The 12,403-nt window shown below is 38.7% G+C and overlaps 1 protein-coding gene across 1 annotated transcript in view; it reads left to right on the plus strand.

The window, feature by feature from the left end:
* The window catches only part of Rbp (RIM-binding protein), a 388,051-nt gene that overhangs the window by 109,220 nt on the left and 266,428 nt on the right, over nucleotides 1-12,403 (plus strand). Inside the window, exons 8-9 of the mRNA XM_068230934.1 lie at nucleotides 7,220-7,495; nucleotides 11,735-11,912. Coding sequence (XP_068087035.1) covers nucleotides 7,220-7,495; nucleotides 11,735-11,912 — 454 coding nt within the window. The remainder of the gene's footprint in view (nucleotides 1-7,219; nucleotides 7,496-11,734; nucleotides 11,913-12,403) is intronic.

Consider the following 12,403-nt stretch of genomic DNA (forward strand, 5'->3'; position numbering starts at 1 on the left):
ACTTACTACGGAGCATTGAAAGGTGGATCCTTCCCTATAATATTGTACATCTTCTTAGGTTATGATAGGTACTTGTCAGATTATTCACCTATTCCCTGTTTTTTGATTCTCTTTTAACAGAACCTACACTAATAATTAGTAAAAGGGAAGTAAACATTCATTTCTCTATGCGGGTCCAGTATAAAGCGAGATGAATCTTCGTAAAGAAAATATATAATTATATTCCATGTTGGTCAATATGTCGTAAAGGAAACTATAAGTAAATTCACATAAATGATACATGTTTCATTCCCATTGGGCCTTCTTCAGCCTTGAAAACAAGAAATATAAAGTCTACAGGACACTCTAAAAACACAACACTTAAAGTCCTTTCAAAGATCAATCTTGAAATACTTTAATTTTCTGTGTCATTCAAAAACATAACAAAAAAAAAAACAACATATAAAAAAATATATATAAAAACATTTTCAAAGAACTTGGAACATACCGCACAGTCGAACAACTCGTCTCCTTACTCCCAAGTCTTCCCAGCCCAAAGTTTGCAATATTTTTGTAACACTACTCCTTTGTTGGAAATCCCTCCCTTCCTTTGAATCTTTTCCAGTTCTTATATAAAGTGGTCCTGGTGTGGGTCCCATACACTGGAACCATATTCTAATTGGAGTCTTACGAGAGACTTATACGGCCTCTCCTTTACATCTTTACTACAACCCCTAAATACTCTCGAAACCACGTGAAGAGATCTGTAACTTTTTGTAACAATCACAACCTCACTAATATGATCACCCCAATGCATATCATTCCTTATATTAACACCTAGGCACTTACATTGTTCCCCATGAGGTATCATCACCCCATCAGCACAGTAATTAAAACTGAGAGGACTTTTCCTTTTGGTAAAACTTGCAACGAGAGTTTTCATCCCATTTACCATCTAAGGCCACAGTTGCTGCCGTCTCAATTATAGCACTGTCCTATCCCATCATCACCATAAAACCTGTCTGTGTTGATACAACAAATTTTTTTTAAAAAGTTTATTAATAGTTGAGTCCCAGTAACTCGGACTCAACATAAAATTGCTGGTCCCGTCGCGTATTGTCCTCATGGGGAAGAGTTTATTTCCTTCATTGAATATATATTTTTATTTTATTTTATTTTTCACTAATTTGTTCAGAGAGGATGATTACCTAGTTATACTTCCTCATAAAACAAAAATCACCACCACAACCTGTTACTGAATAATTTTTTTACTATACAATATCAATAATCACACAAAACTGCAATCTTATTTAGTTTTTTGAAGTGTCAAAAGGTTTAAACAACTTTATAAATGTATTTTAGAGAAACCTATGAGATAGCTCTTCTAGGTTTGGTTTTTTGTTATTCACATTTTACTCACTAGTAATAATTTTACTCTGAAATGACTGAATCCTTTCTGAAATTATGTCAAATTATACAGTCATTTACAATGGCACAGCCAAGGGGGTTTACTGGGGGTTAAAACATCACCCCCCCCCCTCCCTGTCCATAGAAATTTTACAATAAAGAAAATAAACAAACTAACAATAAACAAGAAACTAAATAAACATTCAGAAACATAATTGAATTGTTCGGAACAAAAAGGCATTATATCAAAATAAGCCATTTTAATTTTTTTCCTTAAATTAAGACTGAGACGCATTGAATGGTGAAGAAAAGAGTTATGTCAGGCCTCTCCTTGTACTAGAAGTCATTGTTTGTACCTTTCATGTGGTGGAGAAAAACATTAGGTCATTGACAACTTACCCTTCAGTGCCGTAATTCTTTTTATCTTTCTTTTAGTGTGGCAGCACTCCTCATGACTTTTCTTCTCTGAGACGCGCACATTACACTTTAATGAAAACTAGAACTATGCTTCCTTTGTTTTTCTTTTGAGGAATTTCTGGATCTCCCTTGCATCTTTCAAACAGTTCAGATATTTCAGTGACAAACCAGGAATAGTAGAAGCTTCAATTTTCATAGATTCGCCTGTGAAACATACACTCCTTCTAGGTAAACCTCAATTAAGAACCTTTCCTACAATGCTGTAAGACAAAGCTTACAGTGGAAAAGTGCCAAAACAGACGTAGAAATACAGGACTAGTTAAATATGTGGAACCCTGGGCACTGAGTTTTTATGACGAACTTTTAACAAGGCCAACTACAGAGCTGAAAATCAAGACATTTAAAATGCATTAGCTATTGAACAGCCATGTTTTGAATGTTTTATTGTTTGTTCTTTTAATCCTTTCTTTAGTAGTTCTTCTTTCATTTAGTAAAGTATTACTAATTTTTATTGTTAATTATCATAGGAAGCCTTAAATTTTGAAGTAATGATGGTAGGTATAATATGTGGATATGAAAAAATTTACACCCTTCAGAAGCATTACTCTACTATTTGGCTAGGGAGAAATTTCAGTTCCAAAATTGTTTTGAATCCAAAAAATAAATTAATTTAACTTAAAAATCAGTAAATTGGTCTAATTTTAGTTTATTTCACTTACGAAAATATAAGTTTAGAGCTGAAAGGAATTTTGTCATTTTTATAAAATATATATTTAAAAATAATTATGATATGACACACAACTGCATACTGTCAGATATACAGCAACTGGTTAATAGTCTATAACACTGCATACGTGTCATTTTTTCCCTCTCCTGAAATGTTGCTAAAAGTTACATAATGCATTTTAGCCCTGACTGATTCAATTGTAGAACCAATAGATCTGTTGAATCTATTTTCTAAGAAGCCTCAAAAGTAGGGTTTTAGATCGTAAACTGAACATACCATTTACTGTAAAAATGTTGACCTGAATTGTATTGTTCTTGTTCTGTATTTTAACGTAAGATTTTGTAGCGTACTGCAATCTGAATATCAACATAATTCACTTGTATCAGTGTCATTATAAGACAAGCCAAGCATGCACATTGATCCTGGCTTCGCTACTGTACGACAGAAATAAAATATTCCAGAATAAACAGTCATGGTCTGTTAAAAAACATGCTGCAGGAAGATATAAAACTCATTATAAATTGTAAGTTGGAATTTTGCAGTGTGTTTATCTGCATTCCAGCTAATCAGGTCGTGCTTGCAAGACACACTGAGGTGCCCAGTATGTCCCAGTCAGAATTTAGCATGTCAGGCAGGTTGTGACCCTAGTATTAGATACTTAAAAACCATTACACAGGTCAGCATTTTGTGTTTAACCTTGAATTTTCAGCGATTGATACAATTGTTACTTTGATGACATGAATGTTTGATCAAGGTCACTTAGTCACTTGCCGGGCACAGTTGCAGGTGAAACATCTGGAAGACATTGGAGCTTAAAAGAACCACTGCTTGAAATATTTTTTTTTTGCTATTGGCTTTACGTCGCACCGACACAGATATGTCTTATGGCGACGATGGGACAGGGAAGGGCTACGACTGGGAAGGAAGTGGCCGTGGCATTAATTAAGGTACAGCCCCAGCCTTTGCCTGGTGCGAAAATGGGAAACCACTGAAAACCATCTTCAGGGCTGGGGGTTCGAACCTACTATCTCCCGAATACTGGATACTGGCCGCACTTAAGCGACTGCAGCTATCGAGCTCGGTTCTGAAATATTTAGCTTCTAGAATATTCTTATATCCTACATTAGATTACCTTATCTGTGATAGCATCTTCAAGTCTTGAAATGGAAATCCAATATAGAAAATGGTTGTCTCCTATTGTAAATGAAGTCTCAGTTACTAAACAAAGTTATATATATTGTACAGCAGAAATTTATATTTACATCAAAGGTTTTTTAAATATTGCATAGATTTAAAGGCATTTTGCCTACCAATACCTTAAAATCAATATACCACAGTCTTATTCAATCACACTTATCCTACATGTGTTTCATCCGGGCTGGTACCAATAAATATAGTTTGAAACCATTACAGACTTTACAAAATAGAGATATTTGTATTATTTGTGGGCTGCATCCATTAACACCTACCTCCAAAATATATAAGGTAAGGTAAGGGTTATTCTGCCCGAAGGCAGGTCCTAACCTCCGCAGAGGTGTGCCTAAGCTGGAGTTTTACGTGCGGTAGGGTGGCCAGTTCCTTTCCGCTCCTCCATTCCCTTACCCCCACCAACAGCACGTGGCAACCCATCCAACTCCTGACCACGCCCAATGTTGCTTAACTTCGGAGATCTCACGGGATCCGGTGTTTCAACACGGCTACGGCCGTTGGCAAAATATATAAAGTATCAAATATATGCCCTCTGGAAGTCGTCACTAAATATCTATCCAATATTTTCATAAAATAACTAAAATCTCTGTAATATTAAGGTAAATTTTAATGAACAGATTAATAAGTATGATGCTCGACAAACATCTATATTACACTACCAACAAACCAATTCAATGAAATACGTGATGTAGTATGTTTAAAAAACTTTAATAATATACCAGAATCTATCTGACTAACTAAGAAACTGATTGCCTATTGTCATCGGCGGTGCCTTTAACTTGTTTCCAAGTAATTAATTTCGAATTTTCAGAGTGTGACTCTTTCCTGCTTTTGATTTCTGGTCACATGAGGGGTGACCCACTGGTTGCGCATGTCCAGCTGGACATAAGATGTGACTTCCATTGTTTAGCCCACCCTTTCTAGGGCCTTCCCCATGTGAGGTGGGCAGCGGTATTCCTAAACTGGCCTGCCCAAACACAGATGCAGGACCGAATTCCTGAGTAGTCACAGGGTCTCAGGAAGATGACCATCGCACATCTGCTGCCAACTAGGGACTTCCATTTCACCCGTAACCTGGCCCCAGCATCCGTATCCCATCGCTGCTGGACTTTGGAAGCAGTAAGTGACATTTGGAAGAAGTGCCACTGGCGTGGATTTGTTTATGATGGATCTCAGCTTGCCAGGAAGAGACCCACACACTGTGATCTCAGATCCATGTCCCACGGCACATATTGAATGAGACATGCAGGATCAAACACCAAGACTGCAACCAACTGCCACAGACTCGAAGTACTACTGAGGTGCACCTTCATAGCCAGTTTATCTGGCATGACCTCTTCTGCCTCCACGACCGTTGTGAGCCATGAGAGTAACGGATTCCTTCTGCGCTCATTTCGCCATTGGGTTCCAGTGTCATTTCCTACACTGAGAGGACCATCAACCTACCTAAAGTGGCTCATCCGCCCAAAGCCATTGGTCCCTTTAGGGAGTCAAGTTATTTACCACCGCCCGACACTCCGTCTTGAGTCGCTGGCTCTATGGACTTACTCCATTACTGTAGCAGAATATCCAGCCAGACTATAAGGTAAAAACAAAATAATATTTACTAGACACCTATTTTACTGGTAGCGAGAATCTTACTCGTAGGTCCTCCATCAGGAAAGTTGATTTCACAAGTTCATATACTAATTTTAATGGGGTGTATTTGGACAGTTGTAGAGCTCACTTTCAGAAATGGACCTTTGTTGTTTTCTCCAGATTCTTGAAGTCCTGACCACTGAGATTTTGCAAAATGATTTCTGTACTCTAACATAGGGTCAGAATGGTTTTAGCTTTGAAGTGTTTTTACACTTCCCTTCTCGACTAACTGGGCGAACGTTGTACAGGAAAGACAAGAAAAGAGGAAAACAATATGGCCAGAGTTTTACACCACAAATGCAATGCTAGATCGGTCATGGACTGGAGCTAAACAAGACCTTTGTCATTTTGTGGTTACCACCACAAAATATGTAAAAACTAAACATTCCATGAACCTCAGCAGGACTGTGTATGTAATCTCTGCAACCTACCATGTAACAGATATCATATTACCAACTGTAAAAAAGGAAAAAACTCAATCAGCTCCTGTTGTAGGATGCGATATTCTGTTATTATGGGCACATGTGCGCAATTCTTACCTTAAATTATTTTATTGATAAATGATTAACTTGTGTAGAAAGGGTATTACTGCTAGGAGTTGTATAGCTAACTGCAAAGCAAGCAAAGCAAAGTCACCCCCGTACAGGCCATGAAGGCCCTTGGAGGAGTGGAAGGTAAAGGCTTCCACCATTGTTAACCTCGGCACATGATGGGGTAGAGTGGTTAGTTCTACGCCCGGCCGCCTTTGCCCCCAGGAATTAATCTGGTACTCATTTTTGGTGTAGGCTGAGTGAACCTCAGGGCTATATGCACCTCCAGAAGTGGAAATCTCGTTTCTTAAATTTTACAACTTCCTGGCGGGGATTCGAACCCACGTCCTTCCGGGCGAACCGAGCACACCTTTACCGCCTCAGCCAGGCAGCCCCTATAGCTAACTGCAATTATTATTTATTTATTTTATTTATTTGCCTTTAACAGTGGTGAAGTTAGGACTCACGGTCCTCTCTTACACTTAACCCACGTCATTGTACAGAAAAATTGTGGAGAATATTAAATATTTTAAAAGAAACTAATTTGTAACATAAATTCAAAATAAATGCAACATAATAATTGTACCAATATGTACATATCATATATCAAACAACTAAATTATATTTAATGAAAACTAAATTATACCCCCACACACCATCATTCAATCATCAAGATTCACACCATTCGTTTATGCATCTAAGAAGTACTTTCTGTAGGAAGACTTGAAAGACTCTAATGAGTTACTGGTGCGGATGTTATTCGGAACAGAGTTCCATAATCTACTCCCCGTTGCAATAAATGAGCAATTATAGGCAGCCGACTTGGGAATGGCAAGTGTAGTAAAAGAGCCTGCATTATGCTGGTGAAAAGAGGAAAGGTATATAAAGTTTGATGACAGGTACTGGGGAGTTCTCTTAAGTTTTTGATCTGAACACCAATACGGCTACATGAAGATTTCTGAGTTCTTCAAATTTCAGGAGGGTAAGTTGCTTGTGATGAGGTGTGACATGAGCATCATAGCATAACGAAAATATAAATCTGATGCAGGAATTCATGGTCCTTTGTATCTTTCTAATTTGTTCCTTCGTTGCATCTATGAATTAACTGTATTTCATTCTTAGAGTTAATGCTATGATGTGATTGTGAATTTAATATGTACTGCCCTTCAATGTTAGCTTCTAGCTCATTGGAGTCCTGATTACAATTTTTAAAAAAAGGTTCCCAGAAATATTTTCTGCACTTAGCTCATATTCTTACAGCAGTACTACGAATTGTTAGATACCTTTAGTGTATGACTTGTGTGTTGCACAGTGGGCCTCACAAGTGGCAGTGTATCGGCCGCCACCCCTACGCCCACCCCTGCAGCCCCCAGCACGGCGGTGCCGGACCCTATGGCTGGCTACATGATGATGCCTCAAACTGCAATGGGGATGGTCCCCACTCAGTACATGATGCCAGTCCAGCTGCAGCCTGTACACAACTACGCCCCTGCACCAGCCCCTCAAGCAAGACTTATGCCACAGATACCTACAGGAGTCGGTCCGCCTTCGATACCCAGTATCCTCACCACGCAGTACGATCTAGATGGTAAGAGATATATCCTCTGCCTAATGCTTCAATTGTGTTCAGGGTGGTGGATAAGTTGCACATGGATTTAAATAATTTACAGTGGAACCTCGTTATCTCAAATAACCTCGGGAGATAAATTTTATTTAGAGTTATCGACATTTCGAGATATAGAGAATACTGTTTTTGAGCGTGTATAGCTTATAAGTGAATCATATGTATCTACGGGCATATACTGAATACATTACTTTTAACAGTACTTAACTCTTTCCGGTCTAACTGCGAGCATAGCTCGCAGCGGCCGAAATTACGTTCAGGACGCGCTGCGGGCATAGCCCGTAGTAAGGTTTGACAATGATATAGATGTTGATTCCCATAGGGAATCTGAAATATTTGTCCTGAATGAGCAAATTTATAATACCAATATAAATGGTCCGTTATTAGACATTATAAATTTTCCAGCACATGAGGGTGAAACGCTGGCAACCAAGAATGAGCTAGCTGGAAAATTTATAATGTCCAATAACGGACCATTTATATTGGTATTATAAATTTGCTCATTCAGGACAAATATTTCAGATTCCCTATGGGAATCAACATCTATATCATCTGATGGCCAAGCAGGCATCAATTTTTAGTGATGAGACAAAGTCTCTTAGTGCATTGGCACTGCCGGTGGCTCCAGTTAGCCTACGCAGTGGGCTCCACAGTATGCACTAGCCAGCGTATTGGTAAGTGTGCTAGGTACCAACTGATGAGCCCACCCTAGCACATGAGGGCGAAACGCTGGCAACAAAGAATGAGCTAGCTGGAAAATTTATAATGTCCAATAACGGACCATTTATAAAGGTTTGACAATTCGTTAAAAATCGAGAACGAGCTATGTACGCATTCTGGTGGTTACATCCTGTTTCCTAATGTATTAGTTACGAGAATATTTAAGCAGATGGCAGTATTATATGTCTAAGTCAGAGAATTTAAGATATATTTGAACAGCATGCATCAGTAGATGTTTTCACTCGGTGAGCTCTAAGACATGGCTTCTCGCGGCAAACATGTGCTTGACGAAAGTGATATTTTCGATATTTTATGATATAAGTTTATGCGCAAATGAACATATTATTGACATATGAATTCGAAACAACTTCTTGCTTTTCATTATGATTGGAGTTCGTTTGACGGCCTAGCTCATGTTTCCGTGTATTTCATATTTGCGTGAATACGTAAGATTGTCTACGTATTAGTAAAGTTGTCTATTTAGAAGACTGTATTTTCTCTTTCTCAGAAGTCTTTTGTGGTAAATGGAACAATATTTTTACATTTGAGTAACTTTTAACAAAATTTATCAATTAAAATAAAATTTTCGTAAGAGCTCTCAATTTCATTATTGTAATTATTACTATTATTATTATTATTATTATTATTATTATTGAAAAATTATTATTTTATATCATACTTATTATCGTTGTTGTTTTGTAATTGCAATGCACATTTTAAATTAGCAAAATAGGGTAAATATTACTGTATTTCAGGAAAATGTACTTGCTTCGTTATCCGTCAGACCTTTCCTCCATTCGCAAAACATGGTATAATATATAAACAATTTTAAAATCTCAAGTAATAGTTGACAGGATACAAAGAGCGCTTTTGAAAATTAGATGCTCAAACAAGCACAAAGAAAAAAGAATCATGCCAATATCTCCTACAGGTACAGAGATATAATGTTTTAAAGATCCTTAAAAATGCCCAGTCCAGAAAGTTTGTTAGGGATATTAAAGCCCAGACTGGAATGGGTTAAAGAAATACGAACAAACTCTTACTTTAATTATAACCCTTATTATAGTAATTTTTTAGAAGAGAGAATACAGTACATACAGTAGTGAAACAAGTAACATACCTCCGTTAGCACCTTTGGAAAAAGTCCATTAGTGTCTTCTGTTTGTTACGGTTAATCTTTCTTCCCTTCACGTTGAAACTTCTCGTCAATACCATGCAGCCAAGATTTGTAAATGGAGCTTGTCATCCATGACTCCAAGGATTGCTTTTGTACGTGACCAGAGATTCATAACATGTAATAATAAGATTAATTCCCACCCGGGAAACAGCAAGGCTTTGCCGATATTCCGATTTCAGAAGTTTTAGTTTTTCGGTTCCCGTCATATTGGCTCCCAGCATCACGGTACCCTTTCTTTACTTGTTAACTGTTTCTCACAAACCACAAATGCTGTATTACATAGTTAATGTTGCACAAAATTCGTGTTACAGAGTATTTTTTGTTTCAAAGGAGGAAATGTTTGCTTCGAGAAATCGAGAAATTAGTGTAACTGAATTTCAAGTAATAGAGAAATGAATACACATGAAGAATAGGACAGACGGCCGGGAAATTAAAGTTGCTTTGAGATAATGAAAATTCGAGTAATGGAGGTTCGACTGTATAACTGTTTTATATTGAAAGACTAGCCAATAATTCTACCACACTACATGTGAAACAAATATTTCTTTGAAATGAACACCATTCAGTTCCTCACAAAGTAGGGATAATTTCAGAATTGTCAAGAGTTTTTGACAATTATACATCAGTTTGTGCTTGAATATTGTTTTTGAACTCCTCAACAGTTGCTAGCATGTCAACATAGATTTGCTGTTTGAGATATTCCCAGATAAATTCCCAAACTTGGAGAGAGAATAATGGACTGCTGGTTCTCAAAGTAAAGTTCATTAAATTTTAAATGCCTGTTTTCCAGGCTTGTAGGCCATGCTCCAGGAGCATGTGATGGTCCCGACTTTTCATCGAAGACTGTGTTCGGCATTATCAAGGGTTGCCACTGACTTCGATGTCCACCTCCGTAGCGTAACGGTTAGTGTTATTAGCTGCCGTCCTCGGGGGCCCGGGTTCGATTCCCGGTACTGCCAGGAATTTAAAACTGGCAGGAGGGCTGGTATGTGGTTGAAATGGTACATGCAGCTCACCTCCAATGGGGGTGTGTCTGAAAAGAGCTGCACCACCTCAGGATGAGGACACGAGTTTACTTTACTGACTTCGATAGCAGCGAAGCTCACAGTGGAATGAAGTTGTGTTGTAATTTCACCTCATTATGTAGTTCAGGCTACGATGTGCTGCTCACCTACTTGTCCGCCATGCTAGAGGGGCGGTCGCTGATTGGCTGTTCTTCAGCCAATGGTTGAAGCATTAAAGAGCCCGATGTACATCGACCTACCTGTTCTGCCATGGCCATCGTGTCCTCCAGGATTTAAGGCTCTCAGGACTGGAAACCAGGCTTTGTTTACCCGTTCAGATTCCTCCTTACGGTTGAAGCTGTTGGTGCGCTTCAGAATTTGAATGGCTTCCCTCTGTAGCTGGGCGTGATAAGATACAGTAGTTGACAGTATTTTGGTGTCACAGTATCATTAAGTTTTGTCCACTGTTTAATCCTCAACTGTTCCACAGTTACCTTTTTGAATGTCCTTTTAGGGACTGTGAGCAGGAAAGATAATGTCATTTAAAGATTAAAACGATGGAGCATTTCAACCCATGCGTGACTTCCATGCCACTATCTATTTCTAAACCTGATCAGACCTCAAATATAGCAGAATATATTTCTTAACTAGAACTGGACATTGGCAACATAGTCATTGTTCCCAGCTAAGCCAGAGGCCACTGATGAGGTATCCTGAGCCATAGCTTACTTACATTATGGTGCACAGTTCCTTTTCACTCCTTTTATTGCCAAAAGTACAGAGATCTCATGGGATCTGGTGTTTCAACATGGCTAAGACATTGGTAGAGTACATTTACATACAATAATTATTGGAAATGAGTTTTACTTTGTGTTAGCTTCAAGATGTTGCTAGAATGTGATACAGTGAAACCTGTCTGAATGACCACCCCTATTGAGAGACCACCCCTCTAACTGACCAGTTTTCCTCGGAATGGGCGGTGGTCACTTGTACTGTAATTACGTTGAAATTTTTGATTCCGTGTGTGATAATAGCATTCAGATTAAACGCCAGGAATCAAACCAAGAGAAGGAAATAAACTGTCCACTCTTAGAATATTAAGAGAGCCAGAACGTCCTTCTCCTGCCATTTCCTTTTCTTATCTTCCAAAAAAAAGCAAGGAAGTAAATGACACCTACAAACCCAGAGTTTAATGTTGTTTGGTGTACAATTTGCTGTTCAATATCCTAGCATACTTACTTGTTCTGTGGTACAATCAATTGCTACCACTCTAGTAAGCTTTTTATAATATTTACCTTTCAGCACGCAACAATCTCCTGAATGGGAACCTGGTATTTCCCTCTCTCCAAGACCAACAACAGCAGCATCAGCAGCAGCAGCAACAGCAACAACAGCAGCAGCAGCAGCAACAGTCTCAACAACAACAGCTGGACATGCTGGAGATCCCCGGGAAAGGGCGCTGCTTCGTGTACATTGCCAGGTATCTCTTCTTGAGCACACATTAATGTTTCAACCATGGGTGAGACGTGTTGAGGAAGAAGTCTTGTTGTTAGCATGGGAGGTATTGAAACAAACAGAACACTTTCTAAGGCCAGGGGCACATTGAGATGCAGGCGAAGCAGCTAATGCAGCAGAGCGCAGAGCAGATTTTTGTAATCCACACAATTCATTGCATCATCGGACGTTGAGAGGCAGGTCAGAGCAGGACAGGACAGGACATTTCTGCACCTACTTCTGCCTACCCCACCCAGAGTTCGGAACACGGTTTCCTGCGCACATGTCACATAGTTTGTTGAGAAATGGAGGAGAAAATTACCATGGACGTTTGGTCTCACCATGTTTTGTACTGTGTGAACCATGTAGACTACAAGGCAATTTTAATTTTCCATAATGTATGTATGCATAAGCATCACAAGGAAATGGCTGAACAGAATGTAATGAAAATTGGTATATAAATTCGGGGAATAAGGC

Source organism: Anabrus simplex, chromosome X (genome assembly GCF_040414725.1).
Source record: "Anabrus simplex isolate iqAnaSimp1 chromosome X, ASM4041472v1, whole genome shotgun sequence".
Taxonomy (NCBI): domain Eukaryota; kingdom Metazoa; phylum Arthropoda; class Insecta; order Orthoptera; family Tettigoniidae; genus Anabrus; species Anabrus simplex.